General features: G+C 39.0%; 1 protein-coding gene across 1 annotated transcript in view; it reads right to left on the bottom strand.

The window, feature by feature from the left end:
* Positions 1–19,212, bottom strand: part of LOC133639874 (GRB2-associated-binding protein 1-like) — a 122,227-nt gene that overhangs the window by 24,257 nt on the left and 78,758 nt on the right. Inside the window, exons 6-10 of the mRNA XM_062033538.1 lie at positions 17,223–17,451; positions 17,021–17,113; positions 9,635–10,311; positions 9,324–9,418; positions 3,159–3,459 (exon numbers count right to left, since the gene is read on the bottom strand). Coding sequence (XP_061889522.1) covers positions 3,159–3,459; positions 9,324–9,418; positions 9,635–10,311; positions 17,021–17,113; positions 17,223–17,451 — 1,395 coding nt within the window. The remainder of the gene's footprint in view (positions 1–3,158; positions 3,460–9,323; positions 9,419–9,634; positions 10,312–17,020; positions 17,114–17,222; positions 17,452–19,212) is intronic.

Raw genomic sequence — 19,212 nt, 5'->3', positions numbered from 1 at the left:
CCGGTAGGCTGGTTGTTTTGATAACGTACAGGCGAGCACTTTGTATTACTTTGCACCGTTGTATTATTTGTACTCTGCACGAATGCTGTTCGCCATGTCAAAGATGTGAAAGTTTGATTGAATGATTGAAAGATTTATCGTTAATAAATGGGACGCTTTGCGTTCCCAAACAGTCATCTCTGTCCCGACAATCCCCTCCGTGGTAGCAGGAACCCCTATATACTACGGTAATTACACATCAAAACCCTGTGGCTTATAGTCGGGTGCGGCTTATAGCCCGGAAATTACGGTAGTATATCATGCAAAAGCGCAGATTCCAAGCATTGAAATACTTAGTATAGTTGAAGACTTATGGCCATTTGAAAACATCACTGCACATCATAATGGCAGCTACACTTTCCATCTTAAACATCTTAAACAATGATTTGGGAATGTCCGGTGGGCCAGATTGAAAAGCTTAACGGGCCGCATGTGGGGCCTTAATTTGCCCAGGTCTGATTTAGTGATTTCATTGTTGAAAATGGTGAACGGTACCAAGAAGATACATTTTGTCAGCCTACTGTCGGGTACATTACAGTTAGTCACTCTGAAGTACGTTCATTTGACAGCGATTGGTAAAGCCATGTGAATTTTTCACATGCTAGTAATTGATCATAGTCGAGATAAAACGAGTACAGTGGCACCTCAACATAAAGAGGAACTGCACTTTATTTCCCCCTCAGCATTTTGCCTATCATTCACAATGCCAATGTAGGCAAGAACACGTTTTTTTATGCATTCTAATTTTTATTTAAATACGGCTGGCTAACAATGAAGCTTATGGGGGGACTCCATTGCGCCCATTAACCCTCCCAAAAAACATCCAAAAACCAACAATATTCAATTTACATGTGACCTAAATATTAAAGTATTCTGCGGTAACGAGCTCACGCAGCTATTGACATACTGAGCGGCTGCATTGCCTCGGAGTTGGTGACAGTTAATTCTGAATTGTCTCACCTGGATCGTCAAAAGATGTGGCCATAAACTGCTACATTGGTCAACTTTGAAATCCAACTTATAATACAACTTTCTCGCCAATGATGGCGAGAAAGACACACAAAAAAACTTTTTTGCGGCCACTTTTGTTTTTTACCTGAATTCTTCATCTAAACGAAAAGATTTCCCATCAGTCGGCATCCCCCTGAGAGCGGACCTTGTACAGTAAGTGATTGTTTTTTTATGTTGCTAGTTTCTATATCTTGTTTAGCACTTAGCAATACTGCTACTTGCTGGATCTGTTGCACACAGCTTCTAAAACTTGTAGCTCATCCTCCTTATATTCAGGCTCAAAAACATAATGTTCTGGGTAATCATTTGTCCCAAAGTACTCTCTGATTGCTCTCATGACGTCTGCATTGATTAGTAGTGACGTTGTTGTGCAAGGCAAAAGCAAACGTGATAAATCTGTGAAATTAATGTGCCGCTGCATGCTTAAAATAGGCAAAATACGTAAATATCACATGCTGTTATGAATATGCATGTTACTACATTACATGTATTGTAACATATATGTATATATTAGAGGTGTCCGATAATATCGGCCTGCCGATATTATCGGCCGATATATGCGTTAAAATGTAATATCGGAAATTATCGGTATCGTTTTTTTCATTATCGGTATCGTTTTTTTTTTTGTTTTTTTTTGTTGTTGTTTTTTTTATTAAATCCACATAAAAAACACAAGATACACTTACAATTAGTGCACCAACCCAAAAAACCTCCCTCCCCCATTTACACTCATTCACACAAAAGGGTTGTTTCTTTCTGTTATTAATATTCTGCTTCCTACATTATATATCAATATATATCAATACAGTCTGCAAGGGATACAGTCCGTAAGCACACATGATTGTGCGTGCTGCTGGTCCACAAATAGTACTAACCTTTAACAGTTAATTTGACTAATTTTCATTCATTACTAGTTTCTATGTAACTGTTTTTATATTGTTGTACTTTTTTTATTCAAGAAAATGTTTTTAATTTATTTATCTTATTTTACAATTTTTTTTTAAAAAGTACCTTATCTTCACCATACCTGGTTGTCCAAATTAGGCATAATAATGTGTTAATTCCACGACTGCATATATCGGTTGATATCGGTATCGGTAATTAAAGAGTTGGACAATATCGGAATATCGGATATCGGCAAAAAGCCATTATCAGACATCCCTAGTATATATATATATATATATATATATATATATATATATATATATATACATATATATATACACATACACACACACGTACAGTATATATACATATACACACACACACACGTGTATATATATGTATATGTATATATATGTATATATATATATATATATGTATATATATATATATATATATATATATATATATATATATATATATATATATATATATATATATATATATATATATATATATCCTCTGTCACAGAACCAACGGAGCTGGTAAGATGAAGTACTGCAGTACTACTCTATCTGTAAAAGCGCCAGGTGAACATGCCATATTTGACTTTGCGGGATGCTGCTATGACGTCATGTTAGTGACGTGAGCGCGCCGCCTGAGCGCAACTAAGCCCCAATCAGGAATTACAGATCCTAGCAAGCTGACCTGAACTTCATTGGGTTTTTCAACTCCTCTTTGCTGACAATCCTGGTTGTGGTTTGCATTACTCAGCGTTAAAGTTTGCCCAGATGCTAATCTCCCCCACCCCCCTCCTTCTCGCTGCTAGGTCCTCTCATCAAAGAGCTCCATTCACATCCAGGAAACAAAGGGGACAGAGGTGACCACAGTCCGGTCCCCCCATGGCACGGGGTAACAACAGGCCCCCTCCTCCCCGTCCAAAACAGTCTGCGGGGCCTCTCAAGTGCAGGACAAAAAAAAATAAAAGGCTTTTGACAAGGCGCTCACTGTGTGGGCTGTAAGAGGATGTAACGAGCGTGAAACTAATTCAAGTGATGTAATAAGATGGGCAAAGGCGGGCACGGAGGATGCTGGCGGTTAGTACATTTAGCATTTAGACATCACAACAGAAAAACACTTTTATGCTTGAATTAGTGAGCAGAACCAACTAGTGTCAGCACTCAAATGCCAGCATGCATCCCCCGCCCCAAAGCGGTCGTGCTCACCTTTGCGGTCCGGTTTGAGATTCCGGTCAACAGGCGGCGGCTGGCAGTCGCTCAACAGGGGCCTCCGAGGGGGGGTCTTGGGACTGGAACGGAAGCCCATGTGGGCAGGCGGCGGGACTTGCTTCCCCAGCGAGGAGAACTCCATGGTGCCCGGGGTCATGGGCACGTAGTTGGTTTCGTGCACGGGCTCCGACAAGCTGCCCGAGTGGTGGTGCGACGGGGAATTGGCACTCATGGGTACGTAGTTCTGGTCTACCTCCTCGGTGGACTGGCTGCCCACTGGCATCATTCCTTTATTTTTCTGCAAAGACCAGCAAACTGTAGTTACAGATATTTTAACGCTGAGCTATGAAACACAGTACATGCTTTGCTGAAACCAATAAAATAGACTACAATAAATAATAAGAAAATAACTTAGAAGTTGAAAATGTATACTAAAAAAAGGGGGAAATATAAATAAAATACTTTTTAAAAATGTATTAAACTAGGGGTAACCTGATACAACTTGTGGAATGGTGGAAACGGTTTGATCAAGTGAAATTAGTCAAACAGGACAATGGTAGCTGTAACATCAAAACTATGAATGAACACATGTGGAGTTATGGACTTAAAGGCCTACTGAAAGCCACTACTACCGACCACGCAGTCTGATAGTTTATATATCAATGATGAAATCTTAACATTGCAACACATGCCAATACGGCCGGGTTAACTTATAAAGTGACATTTTAAATTTCCCGCTAAACTTCCGGTTGAAAATTCCTTTGGAGGATGACGTATGCGCGTGACGTAGCCAGTTTAACAGAGGTATGGCTTCCCCATTGAAGCCAATACGAAATAGCTCTGTTTTCATCTCATTATTCCACAGTATTCTGGACATCTGTGTTGGTGAATCTGTTGCAATTTGTTCATTGCATTATGGAGAAAGAAGCTGAGCAAGCAAAGAAGAAAGTTGTCGGTGCGAAGCGGAGTATTTTGCGAGGGAAGTCAGCAACACAACACAGTCGGTGTTTCATTGTTTACATTCCCGAAAGATGCAGTCAAGATCGAAGAACTCGGACAACAGAGACTCTTACCAGGAGGACTTTGATTTGGATACACAGACGCGATGCCGTGAGTACGCTTCCAAACATTTGATCGCTTGCTATAACTAGCTCGAGCTAGGAGCTAGGAGCTAGCATAACAAACACCTAGGTGTTTGTTATGCGGGATTAATTTGTGGCATATTAAATATAAGCCTGGTTGTGTTGTGGCTAATAGAGTACATATATGTCTTGTGTTTATTTACTGTTGTAGTCATTCCCAGCTGAATATCAGGTCCCACCCGCGCGCTTCCAAACATTTGATCGCTTGCCCGTACGTGCGTGTCACGTACGTAAGTTTGGTTAAATATATAAGCTTTATGAACCTTGGGTTAGGTGAACGGTCCTTTGGGCTGAGTGAATGTGTGTGTTGTGCAGGTGTTTGAATTGTATTGGCGGGTTTTATGGACAGGATCCCGTCCATATAACCCGCTCGAGCTATAACTAGCTCGAGCTAGTAGCTAGTAGCTAGGAGCTAGCATAACAAACACCTAGGTGTTTTTATGCGGGATTAATTTGTGGCATATTAAATATAAGCCTGGTTGTGTTGTGGCTAATAGAGTATATATATGTCTTGTGTTTATTTACTGTTGTAGTCATTCCCAGCTGAATATCAGGTCACCCCCGCCTCTCACAGCATCTTCCCTATCTGAATCGCTTCCACTCCCCACTAGTCCTTCACTTGCCATTTCCTCATCCACAAATCTTTCATCCTCGCTCAAATTAATGGGGAAATCGTCGCTTTCTCGGTCCGAATCTCTCTCACTTCTGGCGGCCATCATTGTAAACAATAGGGAACTTTGCGGAAATGTTCACCCCGACTACGTCACGCTACTTCCGGTAGGGGCAAGCCTTTTTTTTTATCAGATACCAAAAGTTGCGATCTTTATCGTCGTTGTTCTATACTAAATCCTTTCAGCAAAAATATGGCAATATCGCGAAATGATCAAGTATGACACATAGAATAGATCTGCTATCCCCGTTTAAATAAAAAAAATTCATTTCAGTAGGCCTTTAAGAAAAAAAGGTGAAATAACTGAAAACATGTTTATATTTCTTCAAAATAGCCACCCTTTGCTCTGATTACTGCTTTGCACACTCTTGGCATTCTCTCCATGAGCTTCAAGAGGTAGTCACCTGAAAGGGTTTTCACTTCACAGGTGTCATAGTTTTGATGCCTTCAGTGACAATCTACAATGTAAATAGTCATGAAAATAAAGAAAACGCATTGAAATGAGGTGTGTCCAAACTTTTGGCCTGTACTGTAAATAAATAAATAAATAAATATCTAAAAAAAATAGTAGATTGTTTTTAATATACTAATTTAAGATTACAATGGAATCAATGAATGGGGATTTTTTTTTATTAAATGAAAATGTTAATTCTAAAAAATTATTCATTTAGAATTTTAATTTACATTTGAAAAAACAAATTCACTTATGTTTTATTTATTTATCATTACGTCGTGTTTTGGCAAAACACAATCGCCAAGGGCTTTATGCTCTATATCAGGGGTCTCAAACTCATTTTAGCTCAGGGGCCCGCATGGAGGAAAATCTGTACACACGCGGGCCGGACTATTAAAATCATGGCATTAAAACTCAAAAATAAAGACAACTTCAGATTGTTTTTTTTGTCTTACTTTGGCCAAAAATAGAACAAACACCTTCTGAAAATATTACAATAAAAATATGGAAAAAAAATACCGGCAACTGTAAAGTTTAGATCCATGAAGGAAAGAAGAAAGTGAATAAATGTTTATAACTGATTACATTGTTTTCTTTTGTATTTTTTTTCCAATGAATCAAGTAACGTTTACAACAACCTTTTTCCAAAAGAGAGTCTAGTCCATAGTGGATCTAACATAATAGTGTGAGAGTCCAGTCCATAGTGGATCTAACATAATCTAACATAATATTGTGAGAGTCCAGTCCATAGTGGATCTAACATAATAGTGAGAGTCCAGTCTATAGTGGATCTAACATAATAGTGTGAGAGTCCAGTCCATAGTGGATCTAACATAATATTGTGAGAGTCCAGTCCATAGTGGATCTAACATAATAGTGTGAGAGTCCAGTCTATAGTGGATCTAACATAATAGTGAGAGTCCAGTCCATAGTGGATCTAACATAATAGTGTGAGAGTCCAGTCCATAGTGGATCTAGCATAATATTGTGAGAGTCCAGTCCATAGTGGATCTAACATAATAGTGTGAGAGTCCAGTCTATAGTGGATCTAACATAATAGTGAGAGTCCAGTCCATAGTGGATCTAACATAATAGTGTGAGAGTCCAGTCCATAGTGGATCTAGCATAATATTGTGAGAGTCCAGTCCATAGTGGATCTAACATAATAGTGTGAGAGTCCAGTCTATAGTGGATCTAACATAATAGTGAGAGTCCAGTCCATAGTGGATCTAACATAATAGTGTGAGAGTCCAGTCCATAGTGGATCTAGCATAATATTGTGAGAGTCCAGTCCATAGTGGATCTAACATAATAGTGTGAGAGTCCAGTCTATAGTGGATCTAACATAATAGTAAGAGTCCAGTCCATAGTGGATCTAACATAATAGTGTGAGAGTCCAGTCCATAGTGGATCTAACTTAATAGTGTGAGAGTCCAGTCCATAGTGGATCTAACATAATAGTGTGAGAGTCCAGTCTATAGTGGATCTAACATAATAGTGAGAGTCCAGTCCATAGTGGATCTAACACAATAGTGTGAGAGTCCAGTCCATGGTGGATCTAACTTAATAGTGTGAGAGTCCACTCCATAGTGGATCTAACATAATAGTGTGAGAGTCCAGTCCATAGTGGATCTAACATAATAGTGTGAGAGTCCAGTCCATAGAGGATCTAACATAATAGTGTGAGAGTCCAGTCCATAGTGGATCTAACATAAAATTGTGAGAGTCCAGTCCATAGTGGATCTAACATAATAGTGTGAGAGTCCAGTCTATAGTGGATCTAACATAATAGTAAGAGTCCAGTCCATAGTGGATCTAACATAATAGTGTGAGAGTCCAGTCCATAGTGGATCTAACTTAATAGTGTGAGAGTCCAGTCCATAGTGGATCTAACATAATAGTGTGAGAGTCCAGTCTATAGTGGATCTAACATAATAGTGAGAGTCCAGTCCATAGTGGATCTAACACAATAGTGTGAGAGTCCAGTCCATGGTGGATCTAACTTAATAGTGTGAGAGTCCACTCCATAGTGGATCTAACATAATAGTGTGAGAGTCCAGTCCATAGAGGATCTAACATAATAGTGTGAGAGTCCAGTCCATAGTGGATCTAACATAAAATTGTGAGAGTCCAGTCCATAGTGGATCTAACATAATAGTGTGAGAGTCCAGTCCATAGTGGATCTAACATAATACTGTAAGAGTCCAGTCCATAGTGGATCTAACATAATATTGTGAGAGTCCAGTCCATAGTGGATCTAACATAATAGTGTGAGAGTCCAGTCCATAGTGGATCTAACATAATATTGTGAGAGTCCAGTCCATAGTGGATCTAACATAATAGTGTGAGAGTCCAGTCCATAGTGGATCTAACATAATAGTGAGCGTCCAGTCCATAGTGGATCTAACATAATAGTGTGAGAGTCCAGTCCATAGTGGATCTAACATAATAGTGTGAGAGTCCAGTCCATAGTGGATCTAACATAATAGTGAGCGTCCAGTCCATAGTGGATCTAACATAATAGTGAGCGTCCAGTCCATAGTGGATCTAACATAATAGTGTGAGAGTCCAGTCCATAGTGGATCCAACATATTAGTGAGAGCCCAGTCCATAGTGGATCTAACATAATAGTGTGAGAGTCCAGTCCATAGTGGATCTAACATAATAGTGTGAGAGTCCAGTCCATAGTGGATCTAACATAATAGTGAGCGTCCAGTCCATAGTGGATCTAACATAATAGTGTGAGCGTCCAGTCCATAGTGGATCTAACATAATAGTGTGAGAGTCCAGTCCATAGTGGATCTAACATAATACTGTAAGAGTCCAGTCCATAGTGGATCTAACATAATATTGTGAGAGTCCAGTCCATAGTGGATCTAACATAATAGTGTGAGAGTCCAGTCCATAGTGGATCTAACATAATATTGTGAGAGTCCAGTCCATAGTGGATCTAACATAATAGTGTGAGAGTCCAGTCCATAGTGGATCTAACATAATAGTGAGCGTCCAGTCCATAGTGGATCTAACATAATAGTGTGAGAGTCCAGTCCATAGTGGATCTAACATAATAGTGTGAGAGTCCAGTCCATAGTGGATTTAACATAATAGTGAGCGTCCAGTCCATAGTGGATCTAACATAATAGTGTGAGCGTCCAGTCCATAGTGGATCTAACATAATAGTGTGAGAGTCCAGTCCATAGTGGATCTAACATAATAGTGAGCGTCCAGTCCATAGTGGATCTAACATAATAGTGTGAGCGTCCAGTCCATAGTGGATCTAACATAATAGTGTGAGAGTCCAGTCCATAGTGGATCTAACATAATAGTGAGAGCCCAGTCCATAGTGGATCTAACATAATAGTGTGAGAGTCCAGTCCATAGTGGATCTAACATAATAGTGAGAGTCCAGTCCATAGTGGATCTAACATAATATTGTGAGAGTCCAGTCCATGGTGGATCTAACATAATAGTGAGAGTCCAGTCCATAGTGGATCTAACATAATAGTGTGAGAGTCCAGTCCATAGTGGATCTAACATAATAGTGTGAGAGTCCAGTCCATAGTGGATCCAACATATTAGTGAGAGGATAATGCATACATTTATAATTTCTTTTCAAAACGATTACAAAAAAGTGGGATCCCAAAAATGTACTGTGGAACCCCATTTTTATGACTTGATGGGGTCCCTGTGACCCCATTTTGAAAATTCCTCGCACCAACACTGATGGAGTATTGGTGCGTGCAAAACAGCAGCAGGCGGCTGTGTTCTAATACTAATCAAATATCCATAGATCATTCATTTGTGGGCCGGATCTGGCCCGCGGGTCTTGACTTTGACACGTAGGCTTTGTATGAAAATAGCTGTTTGTGCTTCATTTGCACAATATCACTACTTACAAAGTAGCTGTTGAAGCTCTCGTTGAAATCAAACGAGCAACTCTTGTCAGATGGGAATGATCTCGGAATGTCGTAACAGTCCTGGGAGGCGAAATCTACAGGGAAAAAAACAACATTCAATGCAATAATTCAATTTACCATGAATTGATTAAAGTGGAAAAAGTGGAAAAACTTATTGGGGTGTTACCATTTAGTGGTCAATTGTACGGAATATGTACTGTACTGTGTAATCTACTAATAAAAGTTTCAATCAATCAATCAATCAAGGGTATGAACTGTTTATCCGTGACATGGAAAAAACTAATACAAACCTTTGCGGATGCGCGAGCAGTCCACCGTTCCGATGGTGTTGCTGCGTAAAGCTTTAGTCCCAGCACTAGTAGGCACACAGTAGTTTCCGTCGGTCTCTGAGGCCGAGCGAGGCACGAAGTAATTGTCTGTCGGGGAACGCTCAGCAGGGGGCGGCGGCAGCAGCCCCGAGGAGGAGCTGAGCGAAGGCTTGGGCGGCCTGGGTGGGGGCATTACATCCCCGTCTGAGCCCCCCACCCCCGCAGAGGACAAGGTGCGGGGAACTTGATAGGTGGAGTTAGAGCCGGGTGTCGGCGGGATGTCATAGCTAATGGAAAGGTCACGCATTTGCCTATCCATGGAAGGTTTGCGTGAGGGCGTGTTGAAGACGTAAAGCTCTGAGCCGTCGCCGCTGCCGTCCGGGTGGGCCGTGGGGGAGGAGGCCGACTTGGGGAGGAGCACGGTGTCCTGAGAGTAGCTGCGGGGAAGGTGGTACAGCCCGTTGTCGCTTAAGAGGGAGGCGCCGCGGGAGGGCGGCGAGTCGTAGAGGGACGAGGCGGAGGCCGGGTGCTGCGGGAAGTAGCCGTTGTGTGAGGTATGTTTGGCCGAGGACGTGGAGGACGTGGGCGTGCGGTGAGTGGGGACGTTGTCGTTCAGGTCCGTCTCGGAGGAGGTAGACTTGGAACACTCGGCGTGGGCTCTAAGAGGACGACATGAGGGGAAACCAAGTTTACACCAATAACTAGAGATGGACCAACATGGGTTTTTCAGGTCCGATACCGGTTATTAGTAGTCAAGGAGGCCAATAACCGATATTTGGACCCAATATTAATTTGCAGTAAAAATAATTTTAAAATTAATAGTATGTCAGTAAACAGCTTGACAAGGCTTTAAGTGTTTTCTTTTATTTTTGTTTAGGAAATGTCAAACCATGGTGGTTAATTTAGCACCAAGAAACATCAAACATTTTTATTACGTGTGTTTAAGTCAGGGGTCGGCAACCCAAAACGTTGAAAGAACCATATTGGACCAAAAATACAAAAAACAAATCTGTCCGGAGCCACAAAAAATTAAAAGCCATATATATAAGTGTTATAATGAAGGCAACACATGACGTAAGTGTCTATATTAGCTATATTAGCCTACTATCAAAATGACTTTAAAAGTCTTATATAAGTGTTATAATGAAGGCAACACATGACGTAAGTGTCTATATTAACTATATTAGCCTACTACCAAAAGGACTTTAAAAGTTTTATATAAGTGGTATGATGAAGGCAAAACATGACGCAAGTGTCTATATTAACTATATTAGCCTACTACCAAAAGGACTTTAAAAGTTTTATATAAGTGGTATGATGAAGGCAAAACATGACGCAAGTGTCTATATTAGCTATATTAGCCTACTATCAAAATGACTTTAAAAGTCTTATATAAGGGTTATAATGAAGGCAACACATGACGTAAGTGTCTATATTAGCTATATTAGCCTACTATCAAAATGACTTTAAAAGTCTTATATAAGGGTTATAATGAAGGCAACACATGACGTAAGTGTCTATATTAGCTATATTAGCCTACTATCAAAATGACTTTAAAAGTCTTATATAAGTGTTATAATGAAGGCAACACATGACGTAAGTGTCTATATTAACTATATTAGCCTACTACCAAAAGGACTTTAAAAGTTTTATATAAGTGGTATGATGAAGGCAAAACATGACGCAAGTGTCTATATTAGCCTACTATCAAAATGACTTTAAAAGTCTTATATAAGGGTTATAATGAAGGCAACACATGACGTAAGTGTCTATATTAGCTATATTAGCCTACTATCAAAATGACTTTAAAAGTCTTATATAAGTGTTATAATGAAGGCAACACATGACGTAAGTGTCTATATTAGCCTACTATCAAAATGACTTTAAAAGTCTTATATAAGTGTTATAATGAAGGCAACACATGACGTAAGTGTCTATATTAGCCTACTATCAAAATGACTTTAAAAGTCTTATATAAGTGTTATAATGAAGGCAACACATGACGTAAGTGTCTATATTAGCCTACTATCAAAATGTCTTTAAAAGCCTTAAATGGGTGTTATAATGAAGGCAACACATGACGTAAGTGTCTATATTAGCTATATTAGCCTACTATCAAAATGACTTTAAAAGTCTTATATATATAAGTGTTATAATGAAGGCAACACATGACGTAAGTGTCTATATTAACTATATTAGCCTACTATCAAAATGACTTTAAAAGTCTTATATAAGTGTTATAATGAAGGCAACACATGACGTAAGTGTCTATATTAGCCTACTATCAAAATGACTTTAAAAGTCTTATATAAGTGTTATAATGAAGGCAACACATGACGTAAGTGGCTATATTAGCCTACTATCAAAATGACTTTAAAAGTCTTATATAAGTGTTATAATGAAGGCAACACATGACGTAAGTGTCTATATTAGCTATATTAGCCTATTATCAAAATGACTTTAAAAGTCTTATATAAGTGTTATAATGAAGGCAACACATGACGTAAGTGTCTATATTAGCTATATTAGCCTACTATCAAAATGACTTTAAAAGTCTTATATAAGTGTTATAATGAAGGCAACACATGACATAAGTGTCTATATTAGCCTACTATCAAAATGACTTTAAAAGTCTTATATAAGTGTTATAATGAAGGCAACACATGACGTTAGTGTCTATATTAGCTATATTAGCCTACTATCAAAATGACTTTAAAAGTCTTATATAAGTGTTATAATGAAGACAACACATGACGTAAGTGTCTATATTAGCCTACTATCTAAATGACTTTAAAAGTCTTATATAAGTGTTATAATGAAGGCAACACATGACGTAAGTGGCTATATTAGCCTACTATCAAAATGACTTTAAAAGTCTTATATAAGTGTTATAATGAAGGCAACACATGACGTAAGTGTCTATATTAGCTAGATTAGCCTACTATCAAAATGACTTTAAAAGTCTTATATAAGTGTTATAATGAAGGCAACACATGACGTAAGTGTCTATATTAGCTATATTAGCCTACTATCAAAATGACTACGTGTCGCAGGCTGAAGCAAACCTTCGTTGACAGGAATGTTGAAATGTAATTATTTATTCTACACATTTTTACAACATTAGAAACCATTAGTAAATCAGAGGCTACTCAGAGGGTGAGATAACTCCTGGAAATTACTGGCTTTTAAAGGCCAAAAGGTACAGATGTGTGTGTCCAAGTTAAAGGAAACTTTAAAAGCTAATAGATTTTACAATATTTGGCAAGCTGGGTAACGTTTGCTGTGGTCTGGAACAACATGGCACACAAACAACTATCTGAAATGCAGACAATATTACATACAGGTAATGTGTCATGAGACATGCACAAGTAAATTATATACAAAGAGGATACAAGTAAAGGATATTAAATGAGCTCAAATATACCTACAAACGAAGCATAATGATGCAATATGTACATACAGCTAGCTTGAATAGCATGTTAGCATCGATTAGCTTGCAGTCATGCACTGACCAAATATGCCTGATTAGCACTCCACACAAGTCAATAACATCAACAAAGTGCACCTTTGTGCATTCAGGCACAGCATAAAACGTTTGGTGGTCAAAATGAGACAAAGAAGGAGTGGAAGATTTTACTGTTGCGTCACAGTCCACACTATGGTGCATTCAAAAACCGCCGAAATTAGTAGGACAAAACGATGTTCACCATCAGTGAATCATACACACAAACATATTCAACAGTGGGCTTTCTAACAATTGGGAAGGTTTGTGTCATGATTGTCCTCAAACAAAAAACATACTTTAAAACAAAAAAAAAAATTTTCCCACATCTTTTTCCATTTTCAATCCTTTTTTAAAAATACTCTTGGGAGCCACTCGGGCGGCACTAAAGAACTGCACGTGGCTCGAGAGCCGCGGGTTGCTGACTAAGAGGAGCAACAACATTTGCATTTCAAAATATGGGAAATCTACGGAAAATTGGTAAAAACTTGATTTTTCTACATCGCAATAACTTGCCATCTACTCAAGTACAGTATATACAATTTTATAGCAGTTTGTGGATTTGATAAATTGAATGATTCTTTGTGAGGAAACATTAAATATTGCAAACATTTAAATAAAAACTATTCTGTGACACTTCACATTTTTTTCAAGCTGGCTTTTCATTATTTTTTCTGAATGTTAGAGTATGAGAATGTGTACACTGCTGCCTCTTCCTTACTTCAATGTAATAAGTCTCCTATTTGCCATCCATATTTGTCGTGTTTGAATGACGCAACATGGACCTGGCGGCGCTCCTTTAATGAGCCTACGCATAACGTGTAGTTATGTTGTAGTCCGAAATTGACAAAAGTCAAAATACCAAATACCCATCTAACCGTCCATTTTCCACCCTTTCATGGTCGTGGGTGTGAATAATTGGCCAATCTCTACTACTAATACTCAAAGTGTCATTATTTCTCAAACTAGAAGCAGGCACTAATTGAGACTGCTGTTCATTATAATGGTTTTAACTTGAATAGCTTGGAGCACATGAGAAAGTGGAAAACTGCTCGATCAGCATTCATTGGGATGACGAGTTCATTGTGTGACATGCATGACGAGCAACTTTTTAAGGCACATGCAGAGCTGGATACTTCATATGCAGCTACTGCCATCTTGTGGGGTTAATAAAACAACATCAGTAGCAGTCGCCTACAGCCACAGCTGGTAATGCTAATGTTTTTTGACCCTGCACTAATTAAGAGACTGACGGATGCATATATCCACATTTATCCATAATTAAGAGTTACTTCTTTCTATATTTCTATAGTCATATTTTAGATAGCTAATGTTCCATCTTGTACTCTTTTCATTGTTTTGATCGTCTCATGACAAAGTGCTTGCACTGTGGACGGCCTTGAAGTAGGAGGCAGAGAAGAGGAGTCCTCCCTGCTTCCCTTCTCGGGCCGACTTGAGATAACGGACACAATGGGCATCTGTGCGGCCGTGAGGGCGGGGGGGGGGGGGGGATATTGAAGAGGAGAGTGCATTCCGGGATGTTGTCAGATCAACTTGGGCTATGCATTTGTATGTGTTGTTCGAGGCTGGTCTCTATTCTCAAATATTTGAAAATAAATGACAAAATACCTGTCCTGTGCTTGGTGGTACATTTGAGTTCAGTTTATATGTCATCAAAGGAACTTGGGACTGACCAGCGTTTTACATCCCACTTGGAGGAACATCTGGTCAAACGCAACAAGACCCTGACAGGTTATTTGCTTGAGTGGACCACGCCCCCGGCGACTATGACTACAGTGGCTGTGACTGGCTCTCACACCCGCAAAGAAGAGATCTTGGCAAAGGAAATGACTTAAAAGCGGATACAGGTCTCCGACACCAGAAATCACTTCAAACACCGCTCCTGCGACTTAACGTCGTCCTTTTCCTACACGCGTGTGCACAGGCGGGGCGCGTATCATCAATGTTTGAATCAGTAAATCTTTGGAAAACAAGCCCACTGTAAGCATCCACCAAACGATGACATTTTATATTCAAAAATACCTCATGAATTGTGCAATCAAATAAAAACAAACCCTCCAATATTTATTATTTCTAAATTATTTTCTGTGCTTGTATTTGTTATTGTTCCTATTTTCTCCAAGTTATACATTTTCTCTGTGTCAATAACAAATTTTTCCTATTTTATTACTTTTATTATTTTCAATATTTGTATCCTTGTTTTTAGAATTTTGTTAAAATATCTATTTTTCTCTTGTGTATTGCTGCTGGTGGATGACCCGCAATTCCCTTGTTCTTGATTGGCAATGATAATACAGTATATTCCATTTTATTCTGTTCCTATTGATTACTTTTCCTTACTTCTATTTGCCTAGAGATCGACCAATGATATTTTAGGGCCGTATAATACCGATTATTAGTAGACAAGGAGGCCGATATTCATTTGCAGTAAAAGTTATTTAAACATGAATATTATACATCAGTAAACAGCTGGACAAGACTTTCAGTTGTTGTTTTTAAACATCATTTTTTAAGAAATGTCGGACTAGTAGTTCTTTGTGGCGCTAATGTTGTGGTTAACTTAGCAGCAAAAACATCCGTACTTTCACTACATGTGTCAAAGAAGAGCATCACCCATTTGCATCTTTAAATATAGAAAATCTCCTGGGAAAATGTATTTAAAAAATATGGGATTTCTTTACATGACAATAAGTCAGTTCTAGACAATTGTATGGATTTAATACATTGTAAAATTTAACCGTAATATAACAAACATTTGAATAAAAATGCTGGGCTTATTTACGCAGCTTATAGTTGAGACATTTTTCAAGCTGGCTGACATATCTTCTGCCTGGATGTTATAGAAAGTATGAGAATGTGTGAGCTGCTGCCTGCTCTTCTATACTTGTATAATAAGTCTCCTTAAAGCAGGGCAAACGGGCTGGTGCTTGAGCAGTGGTTATTACTAGCTAAACTTCACTAATTATGTTTTATATATACACACACAGGGCCGGCCCGTGGCATAGGCCGTATAGGCAAATGCTAAGGGCGCCGTCCATTAGGGGGCGCCACACCAGTGCCACAAATGTTGGAGAAAAAAAAAAAAAAAAAGTTGGTACTATTATTTCTAGATACAAAAAATGATCCCACGTTAATTAAAATGCAAAGTAAAGCCTATTTAATAGAAAAATTATTTGTTACCGATTTGAGATCGGTAGGTTGGAGTTCAAATCCCAGCCGAGTCATACCAAAGACTATAAAAATGGGACCCGGTTCCCTCCCTGCTTGGCACTCAGCATCAATTGGAGTTGGGGGTTAAATCACCAAAATGATTCCCGGGCGCGGCGCCGCTGCTGCCCACTGCTCCCCAAGGGGATGGGTCAAATGCAGAGGACAAATTTCACCACATCTAGTGTGTGTGTGACAATCCTTGGTACTTTAATCTTTAATCTTAACATATTGAGCAAAAAGGTCTCTTTTTTTTCTACCAAGAAAAGTGCACTTGTTATTAGTGAGAATATACTTATTTTAAGGTATTTTTGGGTTCATTGAGGTTAGCTAATTTGACTTGTTTTGGAAAGTCTCGACAAGCCGAATTTTCTTGATCTATTAGCAGATAATTTTGCTTAGTTCAAATAAAATACCCCTCATTTTTGTATTTTTTTTTTCTTGTTTTTGAACACTGACTCAAATGCTGTTGGTTAGTTTCAAAACATGCACGTGATGACTAAACGGGTCTGATCTAAATTGTTAGATGGTTCAAACACCTCAAATGGACCGCAATCCTTGCTGGAGGTTGGGTTTTTTTTTTTGTGGTCCTAACAGGGTGAGACACTCCACACAAGCAGACTGGCGGCACCACTCACAGACTAGGCTGTGGAGAAAGAGTCCTGCTCTCGCACTCCTCCAGGAGCAAATACTCCCGGTCTCCCTCCAAAGACAAGCGAAGCGGCGCGGAGCTACACAAAGGCCAGCCGGCATGGAGACAAAGAGTGGCAGTCGGGATAGAAAGCAAAGGAAGACAGGACGCCGTCTCGCAGGCGACGGAGACGGTCCGGTCCTTCTTACCTGTTGGGTTCGGGCTTTTTGCTCTCACAGTTAACCAGCCATAAGTAATCCGGGAGGTCCTCCGTGCTGGACTGGGAGTCCAGATGGCGCACGCTGACCGGCTGGTAGGGCGGGGGCACGCTGGACAGCACCGCCGCTGCCGGGCCCAGGATGTTGCCGAGCGCCGGGTGGGGCGGCGTGTCCACCACCAGACCCCCGATGGCGGACTGGTGGGCAGCTTTTGCAGCCTCTGGAAGAAAAAGACTCCTGGTTAGATAACAATAGCATATTAATATCATACAGTCACGGTGCAGGACTGGAAATGACAGGGGTGATGATTTGCTAGCATACAACAGGCAAAAATGACTTGTGGATAATTAGCTGATAAGTCCGGACGTGCCTCTGCAAAGACGTTCAACACAGTAAGGGGTGCATCTTTTCACAACTTTCTCCCTTTAAGTTTGAATGAGATCCGATTTTATTGAGTCTTTGTTGTGTGCCTGCAGGGAAATTGAAGCTTACGGCAGTCTTTTGACCCCTAGGGAATATGCTTTATCAGTATCATGCTTCAAACACCACTTCGAAAAGTTGTGCACTGCAAAACATGCTCTTTATAGCCATTACTCATTTTGATTTATTTAAAAAAAATTGCATATACTGTTATATTCATTTTTGTTTTGTAGGTTATGTTTTATACACTGCAAAAACTGAAATCTAAGTAAGATGAAATATCTCAAATAAGGGTGATATTTGCTTATTTTCTGTCTGATAAGATAATTCTTATCACTAAGCAGATTTTATGCTAGAGTGTTTTACTTGTTTTAAGGGTTTTGGTCCTAAATTGTCTTAGTAAGATATTACAGCTTGTTGCTGAGATTTGATGAGCTATATTGAGTAAAACATGCTTGAAACTAGAATATCAACTGTTGCACAGCTGTGTCATCAACACTCACAAGTATAAAACTACTTTATTTCATGCATGAAAAAAAAAATCATGACTTTGACACGATTGTGGCTCATAATTAAAACGGATGACAGCCAAATGGACTTTGCTGTTTTATTTTCAATGAAACAACAGAAAATACGGACTCCTATAGTAGTACAGTTGGCACAGTACAGTAAACTGACTGATTAATATTTAAACATTTAACATGTGACATTTATAACAATTTTGAACAGAAATAGTTCATGCATATTCAGATAAATTCTTCAAAATTACAATACATTTTTTTTGGGCCGGGCTGTATATATGCGCACTAATTGACTGAAAGAGCACGCACTTGGCGCGATGATGTCATGTTATCGATGGAAAAATGCATTTTTAGACCATATGATTTGCCTGAGCGGCTAGGAGACCCCGAGAGTAACAAGCGGTTGCCTTGTTGCCTTTCCATTAAGAACAATAAACTAGTTTTTAGTATAAGTTTGCTGGTTTCACGAAATGTAATGCCGAGCGCATATCATTATGTCAAGACAATGGCACTAGCATTTACTTCATTTAAGAATATTTTTCAACATATTGAGCAAAAAGGTCTCTTCTTTTTTTTCTACCAAGAAAAGTGCACTTGTTATTAGTGAGAATATACTTATTTTAAGGTATTTTTGGGTTAATTGAAGTTAGCTAATTTGACTTGTTTTGGAAAGTCTTGACTAGCCAAATTTTCTTGTATTGGCAGATAATTTTGCTTAGTTCAAATAAAATACCCCTCATTTTTGTAAAAAAAATTCTTATTTTTAAACACTGACTTTTTGCAGTGTATACTGTGCTCTTCTTTTAATGTTGCTGATCAATTTAAATTAATTATTATTTATTGAGTTTGTTTAATTACATTTTCCAAAATCAAATGGCTGAAGCCGGTCAACAAATGTTTATAGTTTAAATAAGGATTTCATTTTCTTTTTTAATTTCAGGCAAATTTGTTGCACCAGCGTCCAGGTGGCCATGGTTTGATGACCTCCTGGTGCAGATGGCTCCTGTGATAGTGTTTACTCACATGTGTCCTCTGTATTC

Source organism: Entelurus aequoreus, linkage group LG22 (assembly GCF_033978785.1).
Source record: "Entelurus aequoreus isolate RoL-2023_Sb linkage group LG22, RoL_Eaeq_v1.1, whole genome shotgun sequence".
Lineage (NCBI taxonomy): Eukaryota > Metazoa > Chordata > Actinopteri > Syngnathiformes > Syngnathidae > Entelurus > Entelurus aequoreus.
The sequence above is the reverse complement of the archived record's forward strand: the minus strand, read 5'-3'. Positions and strand labels throughout refer to the sequence as shown.